We start from the raw sequence: 21,287 nt of genomic DNA on the forward strand, positions 1-21,287 counted from the left end.
TTCGATGTCTTTGTCCTGATCATTGTGATGTGTCTGTTGTCATACAGGGAGAGAGAGGCTTTCCTGGTGGCCCTGGATACCATGGAACACCGGTAACTGCATAAACATGTACCTGTCATCTGCTTTTTTATAGCAATGCTGAGGCTAATGAAATGGACATCTCTCTGTGTTTTAGGGTGACAAGGGAGAGAGAGGCCCTCCAGCAAATGTAAGTACTGTATACTCTCTCTCTGTAGTCTTGCTTATTGCTCTGAGCACCTAATTTATTGCACTTTCAGATGCAATTTGTTTTTGGTCCACCAGATGCCGCCATACACTCTTTATAATGAGAGTACCGTGCTCAGCACTACTATTGAAAAGTATAGTCATTTATTTGTTTTCTATGCAGGGGGATGAACTTTGATGAACTTTTTTTGATTTTAGGGTGATGGTGCTCCTGGCTCTCCTGGACCCCCTGGCCTCCCAGGCTTACAAGGAGAAAGAGGTACAGTACACCCCCCGACCCCTTTATAAACTACAGCTGTTTAGTTCATCATTTGACTATTATCCAAATAAGAAGTCCTTCTAAGTGTCTATGTAGGCCTCCTAGACCAACTCTGAACATGCTCCTTTATCTGACAGGTTTCCCTGGTATTCAAGGAGCTCTGGGCCTACCAGGTAAGAAGAAACACACACTTTGACTCGGTCATATTTTATGTCCTCTCTGTCATGTATTTCTTTAGTTGACATCCCCATACCTCACTGGTATATTTTAGGCAGGCACATTGAGGGACCCCCCGGAGAGAAGGGCCGGCCAGGAGAGGTCGGTCAGAAGGGAGACAGAGGGGCAGAAGGGGAGTCTCTCAGAGGAAAGCCTGGACAAGATGGGCTTGTTGGACACCCTGGTCCTCCCGGACCCCCTGGTAGGTGTGGTTACACATTCATAGTGTAACCTTTGACATTTGTCATTGTGGAGTCATTTCGCTGATTATACGTTTAGGTCTTTTAGGTCACTCAGTGTTGTCTAGGCAGTCTCTCACCTGTGTGTGTGTTGCACTATGTGTATAGGGGATGAGCCATGTGATCCGGCCCTTGAAAAGGGCCCACCTGGGCCCCCCGGCCCACCTGGACTACAGGGGGAGTTAGGACAGAAAGGTACGGCTGGGAGGGAGGGGGTGGTGGGACAATCACTCTTATTAGTCTCTGATGTTCTGTCCAATCACAATGTATATTATATGCGCTCTCTCCTACTTTCTCTTTCCCTCTCGCTTTTATCACCACGAAACTCGGTAGTGCTCACATACTGATTACATACATTACGTAACATTATCACTTATTACAAGATATTACCATTCCATATAGTACAGCTCAGATTCACTTCAAGGCATCCATCGTATCCCACCTACCTGTTTGTTTGATATAACTTGTATTGTGATTTACCTCCAGGTGATCAGGGAGACACGTGTGTGCAGTGCGAAGCCTTTGGCCCACCGGGAGCCCCTGGCCCCCAGGGGCCCAAAGGACTGCAAGGTGAGCTGACAAGAGATACTCCCACACTACTGAATCATAGCTGGAGATGAACACATGCAACTGAAATCTTTGTGTCACTGATTTAAATTAATGATTGGCACTAAAATGATGTTCCACATCTTCAGCATGTATCTCAGGTTAGGATCCTGACCCTAGGGCCTATATTCATCCACCTCCACACTATTTCCTATGAGATGGTGTTTTTGCGTTGGACTGACAAGTGTTGTTCGTCCCCTGTAGGTTATCCTGGAGTGGCAGGCAGTAAAGGAGACAAGGGGGTGCCTGGACCTGCTGGGCTTGATGGAAGCCCTGTGAGTTATCTTCATCACATCATCATTCTTCTAATAGAACCTGAAGAAGACATGCTGCATCACTGTAGCTCCATAAAGACCACTATGGTGGACATGCTGCATCACTGTAGCTCCATAAAGACCACTATGGTGGACATGCTGCATCACTGTAGCTCCATAAAGACCACTATGGTGGACATGCTGCATCACTGTAGCTCCATAAAGACCACTATGGTGGACATGCTGCATCACTGTAGCTCCATAAAGACCACTATGGTGGACATGCTGCATCACTGTAGCTCCATAAAGACCACTATGGTGGACATGCTGCATCACTGTAGCTCCATAAAGACCACTATGGTGGACATGCTGCATCACTGTAGCTCCATAAAGACCACTATGGTGGACATGCTGCATCACTGTAGCTCCGTAAAGACCACTATGGTGGACATGCTGCATCACTGTAGCTCCGTAAAGACCACTATGGTGGACATGCTGCATCACTGTAGCTCCGTAAAGACCACAATGGTGGACATGCTACATCACTGTAGCTCCATAAAGACCACTATGGTGGACATGCTGCATCACTGTAGCTCCATAAAGACCACTATGGTGGACATGCTGCATCACTGTAGCTCCATAAAGACCACTATGGTGGACATGCTGCATCACTGTAGCTCCGTAAAGACCACTATGGTGGACATGCTACATCACTGTAGCTCCATAAAGACCACTATGGTGGACATGCTGCATCACTGTAGCTCCATAAAGACCACTATGGTGGACATGCTGCATCACTGTAGCTCCATAAAGACCACTATGGTGGACATGCTGCATCACTGTAGCTCCGTAAAGACCACTATGGTGGACATGCTGCATCACTGTAGCTCCATAAAGACCACTATGGTGGACATGCTGCATCACTGTAGCTCCGTAAAGACCACTATGGTGGACATGCTGCATCACTGTAGCTCCATAAAGACCACTATGGTGGACATGCTGCATCACTGTAGCTCCGTAAAGACCACTATGGTGGACATGCTACATCACTGTAGCTCCATAAAGACCACTATGGTGGACATGCTGCATCACTGTAGCTCCATAAAGACCACTATGGTGGACATGCTGCATCACTGTAGCTCCGTAAAGACCACTATGGTGGACATGCTGCATCACTGTAGCTCCGTAAAGACCACTATGGTGGACATGCTGCATCACTGTAGCTCCATAAAGACCACTATGGTGGACATGCTGCATCACTGTAGCTCCATAAAGACCACTATGGTGGACATGCTGCATCACTGTAGCTCCATAAAGACCACTATGGTGGACATGCTGCATCACTGTAGCTCCATAAAGACCACTATGGTGGACATGCTGCATCACTGTAGCTCCATAAAGACACATGTCCACATGTCATGACTATGTACTGTATGTTTGTTCAGTAGTTTTCTTCCAATAAAAGAGATGATTGATGTTGATTGACCCTGCTATTTCTTCTCCTCTCCTCAGGGTAATTCAGGTACTCGTGGGTTGGTAGGTGCTCCAGGAGCCCATGGTGAACCTGGCGACATCTACCTGGCTCCAGGGCTGAAGGGGGACAAAGGTCTGCCTGGTTTCGTTGGAACACGAGGTCTACCTGGTGTAGATGGACTGCCAGGGAAAGAAGGACTAGCAGGCCTGCCTGGATCCAAAGGAGAACCTGTATGTGTGTGTTTGTGTGTGTGTGTGTGTGTGTGTGTGTGTGTGTGTGTGTGTGTGTGTGTGTGTGTGTGTGTGTGTGTGTGTGTGTGTGTGTATTTGTGTGTGTGTGTGTGTGTATGTGTGTGTGTGTGTGTGTGTGTGTGTGTGTGTGTGTGTGTGTGTGTGTGTGTGTGTGTGTGTGTGTGTGTGTGTGTGTGTGTGTGTGGGTGTGTGTGTGTGTGTGTGTGCATGTTAGCGAGCACTAGAAGGCTCCTACTAAAACATGTGTTCAGACAGTACTACAGTCAGTCAGTCATCCATCTCTATCTCTGATCTCTTCTTGCAGGCCAGAGAGGGCATCAAGGGGGACCGTGGTCTCGATGGGGACCCTGGTTTCTCTGGTCCCCCAGGAGAGAGGGGTCCTCCTGGGGTACCAGGGTTTGGCCGGCCGGGGGAGCCTGGAGAGAAGGGTACATCTGGTCAACAAGGCCGACTTGGAATCCCTGGACAACCAGGTGGGTACAGGCTACAGCGACAAACACACTCTAAAGAACACACACTTGTTAGGTAAAAGGAGCCTAAATGATGATGTGCACATGCTCTCTCTGCCTCTCAGGAGTGAAAGGTGAACCAGGTAAAGATGTGAGCTCACCTGGACCCCAGGGCTCCCCCGGACCTCGAGGACAATCTGGCATTCCTGGACTACAAGGTGAGGGTCATCTTATTGGTATTGATCTGACATACCTGGACTACAAGGTGAGGGTCATCTTATTGGTATTGATCTGATATACCTGGACTACAAGGTGAGGGTCATCTTATCGGTATTGATCTGACATACCTGGACTACAAGGTGAGGGTCATCTTATCGGTATTGATCTGGCTATGGTCCTGCATAGTGCATCATGAACATCTTCTCCGTCCTGACCCCAGGTGACAGAGGACTTCAGGGAGACCCTGGAATGCCAGGATTCCCCGGACAGAAAGGTGACTCAGGTGTCCCCGGCATTGGATTCCCAGGACTAACCGGGCCTAAAGGGTACTCTGGAGCTCCAGGAGCCCCTGGAATGCCAGGAGAGCCTGGGAGATCTGGACAGGATGGTTTCTCTGGAAAACCAGGCACACCTGGTCCAAAGGTGTGTGTTCCTGTGTCTGTGTCTTTGCTTCACTTTCTATTGTTTCAAACTCCATCAATCAAACAATCAACCAATCTTCTTCTGCCCTCTCTAGGGTGAGCCAGGTCGGGGTCTACCTGGTCCTAAAGGTTCTCAGGGCCCTCCCGGAGAGACAGGTTTTCATGGAGATAAAGGCAATGTTGGTCCAACTGGTATTCCTGGACAAGAGGGAAACACAGGACCACCTGGAGCTCAGGGAATTCAAGGTGACCCTGGCCCCCCTGGTCAGCATGGTGGCACTGGACCCCCTGGACCCCCTGGAGCAGGAGAACCTGGGGCCCCTGGACCAATAGGACCCCCTGGAGAGCCAGGCCCCTTCGGTCATGAAGGTGTGAAAGGAGATAAGGGCTTCCCTGGCTCTCCTGGTCTGGACATGCCCGGCCCCCAGGGAGAGAAGGGAGACTCAGGATTCCCTGGACTGTCTGGATCAAAAGGGTTGCCAGGAAGACCTGGCCCGGCTGGCAGAGACGGATTCCCCGGAGACCCAGGTGAGACAGATCTCAGAACAGTGTAGGAGGTCTGATGTAACTGGAAAGAAATTAACACAGGTCTGGACTGGTCTGGGTTAATTTTCGTTGAATTTAAGGAGAATTTGGTGACAACCTTTGTAATGTATAATCATCAATATTTTCCTATTCTATTTATTTGTTGATGTGTGTGTGTTCCCCAGGCCTCAAAGGAGAGATGGGAGTCATGGGAACGCCTGGAACACCAGGATATCAGGGATCTGCTGGGAACCCTGGAACTCCTGGACAGAGAGGTGGGTAGAGTAGAACTGCTGCCTCTGTACTACCAGACTACCCATCAGTGTGTTTTGCACCACTATACTATAGCATCTCAAACCCCTCATCTCTTCTCTCTCTCAGGCAACCCGGGTGTCTCTGGGCCTAGGGGGGAGTTTGGTGAGCCTGGACCCAAAGGAGAGAGGGGAGAGCAGGGTCTGCAGGGTCCTCCTGGCAACATGAGTGAGCTGAACATGGGGCCCATGAAGGGACAGAAAGGAGACAGCGGAGACCCAGGTATACAAAATGAACATGCCCCATACAACAGCACTGTATCCTACAGCCTACTGCACTGTATCCTACATCATACTGCACTGTATCCTATATCCTACTGCACTATATCCTACATCATACTGCACTGTGTCCTATATCCTGCTGCACTATATCATACAGCCTACTGCACTGTATCCTACATCGTACTGCACTGTATCCTACATCCTACTGCACTGTATCCTACATCCTACTGCACTATATCCTACATCCTACTGCACTATATCCTACAGCCTACTGCACTATATCCTACATCCTACTGCACAGTATCCTACATTATACTGCACTATATGTCTGTCAGGTGGTCTGTTTTAAACCGGAACTGGGAATTGTTTAGGTACGCTAAATCCCACTTTTTCCCATTAGGTGACCCTGGACACACCGGAGTGAAGGGTTATCCAGGACAGGCCGGAGTACCTGGTATGCCAGGAAAGGATGGAGAGCCCGGTACACCTGGTCAACCAGGTTAGTCACCTATGTAGGCTTCGCCATACCCCTCTGTTTATTGTAAATGCCCACACATAGGCAGGATTTAATAGGATCTCAATGGTTACAAACCTGTATACTACCTGGTATGAAAGGATGTACTGGTCTTGCACAATGTATGATATGCTAGTGGATAGTATTCGGGACACAGTCAATGTGATGATTAAATGACACCCTCTTTGAAACGTTATGATTCTTGTTTCTCAGGTGAGAAAGGAGACACAGGTGTTCCTGGTGAGCCCGGCAGTACTGGGTATCCTGGAAACAAAGGAAGCATTGGAGAAATGGGATACCCAGGTAAGAAAACAACACACAATCCACTCACTGAGAGGAATCATTCTTTATATCGAACATCCGCTGTGGTGTGGATGGTTAGACTGGTTCTAACCGGATTGTCATGTATGGTTCTATAGGTTCTGTGGGTCCGAAGGGTGCTAAAGGCATTGTGGGCACAACGGGTCACCCAGGGCTCCTGGGTACAGAGGGGGAGAAAGGAGACAAGGGAACAGTCGGTTTGCCAGGTGTCGGAGTGCCAGGACCCCCTGGAGAGAAGGTGATTCATAAACCCCTTTTAGTCTCTCTGAGAGCTGGCTCCATGAAGGTCTCACACAACCAAGGTGTGTTGTCTGTGTCTTCATGGATGGTGCTAGCTAGCTTCGGTGTATCCTTTTTTTCATTGCAATTGTGCCACTAACTGTCTCTCTTTTTCAATCAATACACTGTATCTACCATTTTCCTCACATTTTCCCACTCTCTTTCTCTCTCTCCCTCCATCCCTCTCTTTTTTTCTCTCTCTCAGGGTCAGTTGGGTCTGACTGGTTTCCCTGGTAATGCAGGAGAGAAGGGTCAGAAGGGAGGAATGGGAGTCCCCGGGATGCCAGGAACACCAGGAACCAAGGGAGACACTGGTTACATTGGTCACCCAGGTGAGGTTCCGGTCTCCATAATGACAACTGCCCCTCCTTTGACCTGACTGATTGACTGATTCAATTTGGAGTTTAAAAAAGACAAGACACGATCAGAATATATGTTGGCCAAGGGAATAACACTTGAGCGTATTATTTCTATATCGACCAGGTATTCGCGATCATCTCACAAACCCAGAACATTACTTTTTGCTTGACAACCTCTAGTCTAACCGAAGGTGCGTGCTGTGTTGTGCAGGTCAGCCGGGTCGGCCAGGAGAGAAGGGTGTCGGTGGGCTGCCCGGGTCAACAGGAGAGCCAGGTCAAACAGGTCGACCAGGTAAGGAACACATGGAGCACAGTAACAATGCCCCAGGTGCCATTGGTTCCTGTTAGTTCAGTATGACAGCTAGTCATGAAGCTTGGACTAATTTACCATGCTGTAGCTACTGCACCACAGCGGGTCGAGACACACACTCAGGTAACCTATTGTTTCCCAGGTGAGCCTGGTCTGCAGGGTCCCCCAGGTCCGACTGGAGAGAAAGGACAGTCAGGAGTGGACGGCATTCCTGGATCATCAGGAGACAGAGGAGACCAAGGTGAGTGACCTCTCCTGACCTTTAGGATATAGTCAGGAATGTTCAGCCTGTGAAACCACATGTAAAGCACGAGCTTTATGATCTGTGTTATATTTCTATTCGCCCAACTCTTGACTATGTCTCCAAATCAACTCATGCACTGTGTATCTAAACAGCTAACAAACAGCAGAGGCAGACTTTAAGAGTTCAGCAGGTGACCTTTTTATGTCAATGGCCTGGAGTTTGATCAATGGCCTGGAGTGTTTGTCTCTGTGTCCCTCCTATAGGTTTTCCTGGCAGAGGCTTCCCAGGAACGCCGGGGTCGTCTGGGTTTAAAGGTGATAAGGGTAGTCCAGGTTTCCCAGGTTCCCCAGGTATCCCGGGTATCCCAGGGACCAGGGGAGAGAAGGGTACGGCAGGCTTCCAGGGCTCCCTGGGCCAGCCAGGAGAACAGGGCCACCCAGGACCCGCTATGGAGGGGCCCAAAGGAGACCAAGGAGTGCCAGGAAAGCCTGGAGAACCAGGTACTGTATACTGCACACCTGACCTGCTTGATTGTACATTTTGATACATATCATCCTCCTCTTCTCATCCCCCTCTACTCCTCTCTCTCTCCATCCTCCTCTTCTCATCCCCCTCTACCCCTCTCTCTCTCCATCCCCCTCTTCTCATCCCCCTGTACCCCTCTCTCTCTCCATCCTCCTCTTCTCACCCCCCTCTACCCCTCTCTCTCTCTCCATCCTCCTCTTCTCATCCCCCTCTACCCCTCTCTCCCTCCATCCTCCTCTTCTCATCCCCCTCTACACCTCTACCCCTCTCTCTCCATCCTCCTCTTCTCATCCCCCTCCACCCCTCTCTCTCTCCATCCTCCTCTTCTCAACCCCCTCTACCCCTCTCTCTCTCCCAATTCTCCTCTTCTCATCCCCCTCTACCCCTCTCTCTCTCCATTCTCCTCTTCTCTTCTCATCACCCTCTACCCCTCTCTCTCTCCATCCTCCTCTTCTCATCCCCCTCTACCCCTATCTCTCTCCATCCTCCTCTTCTCATCCCCCTCTACCCCTCTCTCTCTCCATCCCCTCTTCTCATCCCCCTCTACCCCTCTCTCCCTCCATCCTCCTCTTGTCATCCCCCTCTACCCCTCTACCCCTCTCTCTCCATCCTCCTCTTCTCATCCCACTCCACCCATCTCTCTCTCCATCCTCCTCTTCTCATCCCCCCTCTACTCTCTCCTCCATTCCCCTCTCTCTCTCATTCTCCTCTTCTCATCCCCCTCTACCCCTCTCTCTCTCCATTCTCCTCTTCTCATCCCCCTCTACCCCTTTCTCCCTCCCTCCATCCTCCTCTTCTCATCCCCCTCTACCCCTTTCTCCATCCCTCCATCCTCCTATTCTCATCCCCCTCTACCCCTCTACCCCTCTCTCTCCATCCTCCTCTTCTCATCCCACTCCACCCCTCTCTCTCTCCATCCTCCTCTTCTCATCCCCCTCTACACCTCTCTCTCTCCATTCTCCTCTTCTCATCCCCCTCTACACCTCTCTCTCTCCATCCTCCTCTTCACATCCCACTCCACCCCTCTCTCTCTCCATCCTCCTCTTCTCATCCCCCTCTACACCTCTCACTCTCCATTCTCCTCTTCTCATCCCCCTCTACACCTCTCTCTCTCCATTCTCATCCCCCTCTACCCCTCTCTCTCTCCCTCCATCCTCTTCTCATCCCCCTCTACCCCTCTCTCCCTCCATCCTCCTCTTCTCACCCCCTCCATTCCTCTCCCCTTCCATCATCCTCTTCTCACCCCTCCATTCCTCTCTCCCTCCATCTTCCTCTTCTCATCCCCTCCATCCATCCCTCTCTCCCTCCATCCTCAACTCATCCCCTCCATTCCTCTCTTCCTGCACCCTCCTCTTCTTATCCCCTCCATCCCTCTCTCCCTCCCTCCACCCTCTTCTTCTTCTCCTCCTCTCTACAGGTACCAGTGGTGTTCCAGGTCCTGCTGGTGTTCCTGGCAGCACGGGGGGGAAGGGAGACAAGGGAGATCAGGGTGGACAAGGAGGACAGGGCGAGCAGGGCTTAAAGGGAGAACGAGGATACTCTGGACTTCCTGTAGGTCACTTCCTGTTTCTCACTGACTGATCCATTTGTGATGTCATGACAGTCTAGTTGGTTTATCATGACACATGACTAGTGTCCACCATCTGACGTGTGTGTGTATATATATGTGTGTGTGTGTGTGTATATATATGTGTTTGTGTGTGTTACAGGGGCAATCTGGCCTTCCAGGTGTTGATGGACTGAAGGGAGAGATGGGACTGCAGGGTGTGCCTGGTTTCCCAGGTGAGTGGTACATCTAATTTAGACAAGGTTTCCCAGGTGAGTGGTGTAGATCATTTAGACAAGGTTTCCCAGCTGAGTGGTGTAGATCATTTAGACAAGGTTTCCCAGGTGAGTGGTGTAGATCATTTAGACAAGGGTTCCCAGGTGAGTGGTGTAGATCATTTAGACAAGGTTTCCCAGGTGAGTGGTGTAGATCATTTAGGTTTGCAACTGCATAAGGGGACAAAGATCGTACTTTTTAGAGAAAAAAAGCCCTGACCTCAATCCTATAGAAAAAAGAACATTTGTGGGCAGAACTGAATAAGCGTGTGCAAGCAAGGAGGCCTACAAACCTGACTCAGTTACACCAGCTCTGTCAGGAGGAATGGGCCAAAATTCACCCCAACTTGTTGTGGAAGTTTACCCGAAACATTTGACCAAAGTTAAACAATTTAAAGTCAATGCTACCAAATACAAATGGAGTGTGTGTTAAGTTCTGACCCACTGGGAATGTGATGAAAGAAATAATAGCTGAAATAAATAATTCTCCCTACTATTATTCTGACATTTCACATTCTTAAAATAAAGTGGTGATCCTAACTGACTAAAGACAGGGAATTTTTACTAGGATTAAATGTCAGGAATTGTGAAAAGCTGAGTTTAAATGTATTTGGCTAAAGTGTATGTAGATGTTCAGTTTATCAGGTCCCAGGCTCCCATGACTGTTATGATTATTTATATCCAAGTTAATTACAATGAGCTTTTTGCTTTAGCCCCCACTGTACCTGATAGAGCAGTTCTAGTCTCGCGTACTGAAATAAGTTGTGAGGCTCATTGTGAGGGAGACTAGAGCAAACCCAGAAGTTCTGACTGAGTGCACATTTAAGTACCCCCAGGACAGTCCATTTACTTTGTGCTGTTATAATTTATGTTATGAAATCCTGTGATTTCATTGGGGCAGTTCCCCATTGCTGGCAAAACAATCCAAGCGATATTCACACGGCCTATGCACCCCCGGAGCTGCTGCTGAACAGCTTGTTTTTAACAATATATTTTTGAAACAGAAAAATGTACACATTTCCTGCACGTTTATGAGCATTTAAACATTATATATATAATTTTTTTAAATGTAAAGTTACCAGTCAATAGTTTGGACACACCAACTCATTCAAGGGTTTTTCTTTATTTAAAAAAATAACTATTAAGTTCCTCTCTTCTTCAGGGACAAAGGGTGAATTGGGTGTGTTTGGATTGAAAGGAGAGCTGGGAGACAGAGGATTCCCAGGAACTAAAGGTGAGTGGAGAGACACAACATTAAACCAAACAGCCAGTAAACCAAATCACTGTGAGCTTCATAGCATCAAACACCTACTGTATAGTGGCCATTGAGTGCTGACATTTATATTCTGAATATATGCCATGCAGCAGACAGACACTTTTCCCCACATATGAATAATAATAAGATTGGGTAATTATCTGAATCGCCTTTCCTTGTTTCAGGTAATGATGGCCCCCCTGGTCCTCCTGGCCTCCACACCTTCATCAAGGGAGAAAGCGGCTTCCCGGGTAGTCAGGGCCCTCAGGGGCCTGTGGGGCCCTCAGGTTTCCCTGGGCTGAAAGGACAGCAAGGTGAGAGTTCAAACCATCCTGTCTACAATGAGCCGATATATTATGACCAAACATCAGCTCTGATCACCCCATAATATATGATCTTACACCCCCTCTTCCATCCATCCGTCCATCCATCCCTCTCCTTTTTTCACTTTCTCTCTCCTCTCTCGCTCTCTGTCTCCCAGGTATGACAGGTATTCAGGGTATTAAAGGTGATGAGGGAAACCCTGGCATTAACGGTCTCCCCGGAGCCAAGGGAGAACCAGGCCTGCTTGGTCCCTCAGGTGAGAGTCACATCCCCTTTGTCCAGTTTATAGCCACACTGAAAAGGATACTACACTGTATGTAGGATAAAATACTATATGATGTACTAGTGTTACCCAGATGTTTGATTCTCAGACTGGGAACTAATGTTCCATTTGACCCTGACCTTCATCTTTGACCTTTGACCCTATAGGACCGAGAGGGTATCCCGGACCCCCTGGACCTGATGGTGTTCCGGGTCAGGTAGGTCCTCCCGGCCCCTCCTCCATGGAGCATGGTTTTCTGGTAACCAGGCACAGCCAATCGGTGGAGGTTCCACAGTGTCCAGAGGGAACATCGCTGATCTATGATGGATACTCCCTACTCTACATCCAGGGCAATGAGCGTTCCCACGGACAGGACCTGGGTAAGAGAGAGAGAGCTAGGCAGAGAGATAGATGTTGTATCTATCTTGTGTTTCAATCAATCAATCAAATGTGTTTATGAAGCCCTTTTTACATCAACTGATGTCACAAAGTGCTGTACAGAAACCCAGCCTAAAACCCCAAACAGCAAGCAATACAGGTGTAGAAGCACAGTGGCTAGGAAAAGCTCCCTAGAAAGGCCAGAACCTAGAAAGAAACCGAGAGAGGAACCAGGCTATGAGGGGTGGCCAGTCCTCTTCCGGCTGTGCCGGGTAGAGATTATAACAGAACATGGCCAAGATGTTCAAATGTTCATAAATGACCAGCAGGGTCAAAAAATAATAATCACAGTGGTTGTAGAGGGTGCAACAAGTCAGCACCTCAGGAGTAAATGTCAGTTGGCTTTTCATAGCCAATCATTCAGGGTATCTCTACCGCTCCTGCTGTCACTAGAGAGTTGAAAACAGCAGGTCTGGGACAGGTAGCACGTCTGGTGAACTGGTCAGTGTTCTGTAGCCGCAGGCAGAACAGTTGAAACTGGAGCAGCAGCACGAACAGGTGGACCGGGGACAGCAAGGAGTCATCATGCCAGATAGTCCTGAGGCATGGTCCTAGGGCTCAGGTCCTCCGAGAGAGAGAAAAATAAAGAAAAAAGAGAGAAAGAAAGAAGGAAAGAGAGAAAGAAAGAGAAGAGAGAGAAAAAGAGAGAGCATACATAACAACCCGGACAGGAAGATCACGTCAGTGACTCAACCCACTCAAGTGACGCACCCCTCCTAGGGACGGCATGGAAGAGAAACCAGTAAGCCAGTGACTCAGCCCCTGTAATAAGGTTTGAGGCAGAGAATCCCAGTGGAAAGAGGGGAACTGGCCAGACAGAGACAGCAAGGGCGGTTCGTTGCTCCAGTGTCTTTCCGTTCACCTTCACACTCCTGGGCCAGACTACACTCAATCATATGACCCACTGAAGAGATGAGTCTTCAGTAAAGACTTAAAGGTCGAGACCGAGTCTGCGTCTCTCATATGGATGGGCAGACCATTCCATAAAAATGGAGCTCTATAGGAGAAAGCCTGCCTCCAGGTGGTTGCTTAGAAATTCTAGGGACAGTAAGGAGGCCTGCGTCTTGTGACCGTAGCGTACGTGTAGGTATGAACAGCAGGACCAAATCGGAAAGATAGGTAGGAGCAAGCCCATGTAATGCTTTTTAGCAGTAAAACCTTGAAATCAGCCATTGCCTTAACAGGAAGCCAGTGTAGAGGCTAGCACTGGAGTAATATGATCACATTTTTTGGTTCTAGTCAGGATTCTAGCAGCCGTGTTTAGCACTAACTGAAGTTTATTTAGTGCATTATCCGGGCAGCCGGAAAGTAGAGCATTGCAGTAGTCTAACCTAGAAGTGACAAAAGCATGGATTATTTTTCTGCATCATTTTTGCACAGAAAGTTTCAGATTTTTGCAATGTTACGTAGATGGAAAAAAGCTGTCCTTGAAACAGTCTTGATATGTTTGTCAAAAGAGAGATCAGATCAGCATCACACATAACTATTTGTGTGTATCTCTGTCTGTGTGTAGGTACGGCTGGTAGCTGTCTGAGGAAGTTCAGTCCCATGCCCTTCCTCTTCTGTAACATCAACAACGTCTGTTACTTTGCCTCCCGTAACGACTACTCCTATTGGCTTACCTCCCCTGAGCCCATGCCAATGAACATGGACCCTATCACCGGCCAGGGCATCAGGCCCTTCATCAGCAGGTAGCTGTGTGTGTGTGTGTGTGGGGGGGGACCACTTCAATCAGTGTAGATGAAGGGGAGTAGATGGGTTAAAGAAGGACTTTTAAGCCTTGAGACAATTGAGACATGGATTGTGTATGTGTTCCATTCAGAGGTTGAATGAGAGCAAGACAAAAGATGTAAGTACCTTTGAACGAGGTATGGTAGTAGGTGCCAGGCACACCAGTTTATGTGAAGAACTGCAACTCTGCTGGGATTTTCACACTCAACAGATTCCCGTGTGTATCAACAATGGTCCACCACCCAAACAACATGATTAATGCAATCCTGAGAAGCATTGGAGTCAACATGGGCCAGCATCCCTGTAGAATGCTTTCAAAACTTTGCCCCTGATGATTTGAGGCTGTTCTGAGGACAAAGGGGGTGCAAATCAATATTAGGAAGGTGTTTCTTATGTTTTGTACACTCAGTGTATGTTTCTGCTCTCACCTAGGAGATACAGTGCCTTGCGAAAGTATTCAGCCCCCTTGAACTTTGCGACCTTTTGCCACATTTCAGGCTTCAAACATAAAGATATAAATTGTATTTTTTTGTGAAGAATCAACAACAAGTGGGACACAATCATGAAGTGGAACGACATTTATTGGATATTTAAAACTTTTTTAACAAATCAAAAACTGAAAAATTGGGCGTGCAAAATTATTTTGCTGCGATTACAGCTGTAAGTCGCTTGGGGTATGTCTCTATCAGTTTTGCACATCGAGAGACTGAAATGTTTTCCCATTCCTCCTTGCAAAACAGCTTGAGCTCAGTGAGGTTGGATGGTGAGCATTTGTGAACAGCAGTTTTCAGTTCTTTCCACAGATTCTCGATTGGATTCAGGTCTGGACTTTGACTTGGCCATTCTAACACCTGGATATATTTATTTTTGAACCATTCCATTGTAGATTTTGCTTTATATTTTGGATCATTGTCTTGTTGGAAGACAAATCTCCGTCCCAGTCTCAGGTCTTTTGCAGACTCCATCAGGTTTTCTTCCAGAATGGTCCTGTATTTGGCTCCATCCATCTTCCCATCAATTTTAACCATCTTCCCTGTCCCTGCTGAAGAAAAGCAGGCCCAAACCATGATGCTGCCATCACCATGTTTGACAGTGGGGATGGTGTGTTCAGGGTGATGAGCTGTGTTGCTTTTACGCCAAACATAACGTTTTGCATTGTTGCCAAAAAGTTCAATTTTGGTTTCATCTGACCAGAGCACCTTCTTCCACATGTTTGGTGTGTCTCCCAGGTGGCTTGTGGCAAACTTTAAACAACACTTTTTATGGATATCTTTAAGAAATGGCTTTCTTCTTGCCACTCTTCCATAAAGGCCATATTTGTGCAATATACGACTGATTGTTGTCCTATGGACAGAGTCTCCCACCTCAGCTGTAGATCTCTGCAGTTCATCCAGAGTGATCATAAGCCTCTTGGCTGCATCTCTGATCAGTCTTCTCCTTATATGAGCTGAAAGTTTAGAGGGACGGCCAGGTCTTGGTAGATTTGCAGTGGTCTGATACTCCTTCCATTTCAATATTATCGCTTGCACAGTGCTCCTTGGGATGTTTAAAGCTTGGGAAATCTTTTTGTATCCAAATCCGGCTTTAAACTTCTTCACAACAGTATCTCGGACCTGCCTGGTGTGTTCCTTGTTCTTCATGATGCTCTCTGCGCTTTTAACGGACCTCTGAGACTATCACAGTGCAGGTGCATTTATACGGAGACTTGATTACACACAGGTGGATTGTATTTATCATCATTAGTCATTTAGGTCAACATTGGATCATTCAGAGATCCTCACTGAACTTCTGGAGAGTGTTTGCTGCACTGAAAATAAAGGGGCCCAATTTTTCAGTTTTTGATTTGTTAAAAAAGTTTGAAATATCCAATAAATGTCGTTCCACTTCATGATTGTGTCCCACTTGTTGTTGATTCTTCACAAAAAAATACAGTTTTATATCTTTGTTTGAAGCCTGAAATGTGGCAAAAGGTCGCAAAGTTCAAGGGGGCCGAATACTTTCGCAAGGCACTGTATGTGTGTGGATATGTTTGCGTTGTGTGCATCCATGTAAGTGTGCGTGCATGGATAGCATGTGTATTGACCTCTACCTATGCCAACAGGTGTTCTGTGTGTGAGGCTCCTGCCATGGTGATAGCAGTACACAGTCAGAATATCATGATCCCATCATGCCCCAATGGCTGGGACTCACTCTGGATTGGCTACTCCTTTGTCATGGTGAGAGAGACTAAACAAATATTACAACACCACGCTTGCTGTATCAGCACCTACCTTCAGTATCAGCACTTACCTTCTGTATCAGCACTTACCTTCTGTATCAGTACTTACCTTCTGTATCAGCACTTACCTTCTGTATCAGCACTTACCTTCTGTATCAGTACTTACCTTCTGTATCAGCACTTACCTTCTGTATCAGTACTTACCTTCTGTATCAGCACTTACCTTTTGTATCAGTACTTACCTTCTGTATCAGCACTTACCTTCTGTATCAGTACTTACCTTCTGTATCAGCACTTACCTTCGTTATCAGTAGCAGTACTCTCTCTGTCTCCTCTCTGTCTCTCTCTCCGCCCTTCTCTCTGTGTAGCATACCAGTGCAGGTGCTGAGGGCTCTGGCCAGGCCCTGGCATCTCCTGGCTCCTGTCTAGAAGAGTTCCGGAGCGCTCCCTTCATCGAGTGTCACGGGCGTGGAACCTGCAACTACTACGCCAACTCCTACAGCTTCTGGCTGGCCGCCATCGAGGACAATGAGATGTTTACGTAAGCCAAGAACAACTCCCTCTCTCTCTCTCTCCCATCTTTTCCTTTCTGGCTACCAGAACTCTGGCATGGTCTTGATTGATTGATGTCGTCTCACATCTCGTTCCAGGAAACCCATACCCACCACGCTAAAGGCAGGAAGTCTCCGGACCCACATTAGCCGTTGCCAGGTGTGCATGAAGAGGACATAGGCCTCGCCGCTGACCTCTCTGTGACCCTTAACCTCCCACCACAACCCGTGACCCCACCAATCTTTCCGCGGTGTGGCTTGACTTCTTGTTATTGATCAAAGGATGGTGCTATTTCACTGTGTGTGAGGGAGGAGAGGGACAGAGACACACAGACAACAAAATACCCAGAGATTGCCGAAAGAGCAGATCACACACATACACACACACACACACACACACACCGGAGACCAAGCCATAACACCAACCGGCCCTTCGCTCCATCATGCAGAACTCTTTACTAATATTATCACAACGTTTCTCTAATGAATGGCGCCCAGTTTACGACTGCACTGAGTACACCCCCCCTCCCCATTTGTAAACTGGCGTCCATTTTGAAAGGGGGTGTTTGTGCAAGTCAGGTGCTATTGAATCTTATCTATTTGCCTTATTATTTTCACTCAATGCCACTGACTTTCAGCTCTGAGTTACCGTTATAGATATTGTTATTGTTCTTCACGTCTTTTATCTTTTTACTCTTTAAATTTACAGTACTAATTTAAGAATGGGAGTTACCTCTGGCTTGTCACAGTGAGAGATCACCATAGGTTAAGTGTTGCTAGCACACAGGCATAGTGATGGTTATGTTGTAAATATATTGCTTTTCTTTTTCCTACTTAACATAACAGCCACCATAATCTCTATTTCAATTTGTATTTTATTTATGAGATTTATGAGAATATGTAGAGTGGATTTGAGTTGCCAAATAACCATAAACAATGTGAGATATGAAAGTACAGTATGTTATTCTGGTCCAGCTGGACCCAGGCCCTTAAAGTTACAATACTAGCATTACATTTAGCATTACATATTACATTTAGCATTATATGTTACATTTAGCAGTACATGTTACATTTAGCAGTACATGCTACATTTAGCATTACATGCTACATTTAGCATTAAATGCTACAGTTAGCATTACATGTTACATTTAGCATTATATGCTAAAGTTAGCAGTACATGTTACATTAAGCATACATCAGTCCTGCCGCTATAGGCCAAGACCTCCAGTGCCTTGTGGTTCACTATGAAAAACAGAACAGTGAAATAAAAGCTGTGGCAACATCACTGAAAGTGTGTGTGTATGTACAGTGCATTCGGAAAGTATTCAGACCCCTTGAGGTTTTACATATTTGTTACCTTACAGCCTTATTCTAAAATGGATAACAAAAAAATCCTAATTGATCCACACAAAATAACCCATAATGACAAGTGAAAATAGGTTTTTCAACATTTTTGCAAATGTATTAAAAATAAAAATGGAAAACCCTTATTTACATAAGTATTGTGTCAAGGCACGGATCTGGGGAAGAGTACCAAAAAGTATCTGCAGCATTGAAGGTCCCCAAGAATACAGTGGCCTCCATCATTCTTAAATGGAAGAAATTTGGAACCACCAAGACTCTTCCTAGAGCTGGCTGCCAGGCCAAACTGAGAAATCGGGGAAGAAGGGTCTTGGTCAGGGAGGTGACCAAGAACCCAATGGTCACTCTGACAGGGCTCCAGAGTTCTTCTGTGGAGATGGGAGAACCTTTCAGAAGGACAACCATCTCTGCAGCACTCCAACAATCAGGCCTTTATGGTAGAGTGGCCAGACGGAAGCCACTCCTCAGTAAAAGACACATGAAAGCCAGCTTGGAGTTTGCCAAAAGGCACCTAAAGACTCTCAGACTGGGGCGAAGGCTCACCTACCAACAGGACATCGACCCTAAGCACACAGCCAAGACAACGCAAGAGTTGCTTCGGGACAAGTCCCTGAATGTCCTTGAGTGGCCCAGCCAGAGCCCGGACTTGAACCCGATCTAACATCTCTGGAGAGACCTGAAACTAGCTGTGCAGCAACGCTCCCCATCCAACCTGACAGAGCTTGAGAGGATCTGCAGAGAAGAATGGGAGAAACTCCCCAAATACAGGTGTGCCAAGCTTGTGTCATACCCCAGCAGACTCGAGGATGTAATTACTGCCAATAGTGCCTCAACAATGTACTGAGTAAAGGGTCTGAATACTTATGTAAATGTGATATTTCTGTTTTTTATTTTTAATAAATTAGCAACAATTTCTAAAAAACAGTTTTTGCTTTGTCATTATGGGGTATTGTGTGTAGATTGATCAGGGAAAAAACTATTTAATGCATTTTATAATAAGTCTGTATCCTAACTAAATGTGGATACTTTCAGCATGCACTGTATGTGTATGTCATTGGAGTCCAGACTGGCACATATTCTCTCACACACACACACACACACACACACACACACACACACACACACACACACACACACACACTTAGTACGGGGGGGTAAGCTTGCCATGTCTATGCAGAGTGTGTGTTTTATCACAAGCCGAAGGAGTTTCCACACACGCTCACACACACTTGCTCTTGTTGACGGAGAAACTTCATGGCTTGTAGTTTGTGTGCAGAAGAATCCTTAAAAAGAGGAAGAGAGTCGTCAAACACTTATCTGTTCACTCAGCCACTCAATCTACTCAGTGTGCAGCAATAGTTCTGTGCAATAGTTCACATTATTTTGCATGTTGAAGATTATTAATCATATGCTAGAACCCAAAGAAAGGCACATGTATATATTTATTATTACACTGATATACTTGACCATGCCAACTGAATAGCCTTACTCTTCCTGTGCATACAGAACATAGAGGGAAAGGGGATACCTAGTCAGTTGCACAACTGAATGCATTCAACCAAAATGTGTCTTCCGCATTTGACCCAACCCCTCTGAATCAGAGTGGTGCGGGCTGACTTCATCAACACCATTGGCACCCAGGGAGCAGGTGTTAGGGGTTAAGTGCCTTGCTCAAGGGCAGAACAGTAGATTTTTCCACCTTGCCAGCTCGGGATTTGAACCAGTGACCTTTCAGTTACTGGTCTAACACTCTTAATCATTAGATTTCCTGTTGCCCCCTAGATAGGCCTAATGCAATAGTCTTCCTGTGACAATTAGCTAGATAGATTTAGATATACTAGATTTGCCATTTTGGTCAAAGACCAAAATGCATGTATGGATGCATGTATGACTTTGCATTTCAAGATTCCTGTGTGTTTTAAATCTAAAGTTCTTTCAAACTCCTTTTTAGAATGTATATTGCCAACTGGCAGGTGTCCCAAATCTAGAACATGAACCCTTCCCTGCTGCTCCCCTCTTTCTTCTGATGGTGAACTCTTGAACTCTAGAATCCTAGAACCAGCCCTGAATCAGTCAAGTATCAAATTAATTAGATGGAAGAAATTAAGCTACCAGACCTTACAAGCTACTTTTGTAACCAACAATCCTTCATATAATTAGTTTTGACCCAATCATAGCCTTTTGAATGTAGAAGGCTCTCATTGGCTAACATGACTCATCCTGCCCTTTGGTCTTGGTCAATGAGGGTCAGATTCAGAGATGTATTTCCATATCACCTATACATGATTGCATCCTCTTCTCATATTATGTCATTACTCAACCATATTTTAGGTGTTTTGTTAGGTGTCTTCCCAAATGCTCATTCATAAATACCGTATAAGCAGGACTCATTGAGGAGTAAGACAAGAGTCCTCGGGTTGTAGTCCCTAGTTTATGGTGAGTAAACAGACCAAAACTATTCCCCTCACCTCCCAGTCCTCATACTGTGTAACTCATTCAATAAAATAATTTCTATAAAATATCATGCATTTTCATAACTGTGTCCTAGATATATGATATGATATCATATTGGTGGCAGCGTTGGGATACAGGCTACAGTTGGTCTGAGTACCAGTCTGCTTAGCTAACATTCCACTCTGTATTCCGTGTCCTATGCCAAAGTTTAACAGAAAGTTTAGCGAAACAGACTTCTATGGGCACGGGTAAGTCTCGGGCAAGGAGCAACCACTGTAGACACAGATCTGTTATTTAATGTTCATTATTACAGACAGATCTGGCATTTCTCCATCTGGAAAATACTACTTACAACACAACTGCAATTATTTTATTTTATATTTGTCCAAGATAGCTAGCTGCAAAGCTAGCAAGCTAGTTAATTTAAGATATCTCTAGATCCAGTTCGCCAGCAGAGCAGCACTCGCCAAAAAGACAGGTATGTCACGTTTGCTTTTAGAACTTTCTAATCACCTCTAACGTTGTTTGGTATATAATCGCACTAGCTACATATATTTAGCTGAAAATAATTGATGAAATGGATTGTTTCTTTGTAGCTAGCTATCTAGCTTGGTTGTAGGCTGTAGGTTACAGTAGGCAAGTACAGT

At 46.5% G+C, this 21,287-nt stretch overlaps 1 protein-coding gene across 1 annotated transcript in view; it reads left to right on the forward strand.

The window, feature by feature from the left end:
• LOC118370517 (collagen alpha-1(IV) chain-like) overlaps window positions 1-18,109 on the forward strand; it is a 73,264-nt gene extending 55,155 nt beyond the window's left edge. Inside the window, exons 17-48 of the mRNA XM_052493301.1 lie at window positions 48-92; window positions 176-208; window positions 424-484; window positions 622-657; window positions 756-902; window positions 1,048-1,134; window positions 1,426-1,509; window positions 1,750-1,820; window positions 3,312-3,503; window positions 3,829-3,997; window positions 4,099-4,191; window positions 4,413-4,615; window positions 4,710-5,142; window positions 5,325-5,414; window positions 5,521-5,673; window positions 6,073-6,171; window positions 6,400-6,489; window positions 6,606-6,745; window positions 6,992-7,118; window positions 7,357-7,437; window positions 7,598-7,696; window positions 7,963-8,199; window positions 9,642-9,775; window positions 9,934-10,006; window positions 11,208-11,279; window positions 11,486-11,614; window positions 11,782-11,880; window positions 12,054-12,266; window positions 13,838-14,015; window positions 16,157-16,271; window positions 16,642-16,814; window positions 16,924-18,109. Of these exons, the coding sequence (XP_052349261.1) occupies window positions 48-92; window positions 176-208; window positions 424-484; window positions 622-657; window positions 756-902; window positions 1,048-1,134; window positions 1,426-1,509; window positions 1,750-1,820; window positions 3,312-3,503; window positions 3,829-3,997; window positions 4,099-4,191; window positions 4,413-4,615; window positions 4,710-5,142; window positions 5,325-5,414; window positions 5,521-5,673; window positions 6,073-6,171; window positions 6,400-6,489; window positions 6,606-6,745; window positions 6,992-7,118; window positions 7,357-7,437; window positions 7,598-7,696; window positions 7,963-8,199; window positions 9,642-9,775; window positions 9,934-10,006; window positions 11,208-11,279; window positions 11,486-11,614; window positions 11,782-11,880; window positions 12,054-12,266; window positions 13,838-14,015; window positions 16,157-16,271; window positions 16,642-16,814; window positions 16,924-17,005 (4,038 nt within the window). The 3' untranslated portion in view covers window positions 17,006-18,109. The remainder of the gene's footprint in view (window positions 1-47; window positions 93-175; window positions 209-423; window positions 485-621; window positions 658-755; window positions 903-1,047; window positions 1,135-1,425; window positions 1,510-1,749; window positions 1,821-3,311; window positions 3,504-3,828; window positions 3,998-4,098; window positions 4,192-4,412; window positions 4,616-4,709; window positions 5,143-5,324; window positions 5,415-5,520; window positions 5,674-6,072; window positions 6,172-6,399; window positions 6,490-6,605; window positions 6,746-6,991; window positions 7,119-7,356; window positions 7,438-7,597; window positions 7,697-7,962; window positions 8,200-9,641; window positions 9,776-9,933; window positions 10,007-11,207; window positions 11,280-11,485; window positions 11,615-11,781; window positions 11,881-12,053; window positions 12,267-13,837; window positions 14,016-16,156; window positions 16,272-16,641; window positions 16,815-16,923) is intronic.
• The last annotated feature ends 3,178 nt before the right edge of the window (window positions 18,110-21,287 follow it).

Source organism: Oncorhynchus keta, chromosome 34, assembly GCF_023373465.1.
Source record: "Oncorhynchus keta strain PuntledgeMale-10-30-2019 chromosome 34, Oket_V2, whole genome shotgun sequence".
In the NCBI taxonomy this organism is placed as follows: Eukaryota; Metazoa; Chordata; class Actinopteri; order Salmoniformes; family Salmonidae; genus Oncorhynchus; species Oncorhynchus keta.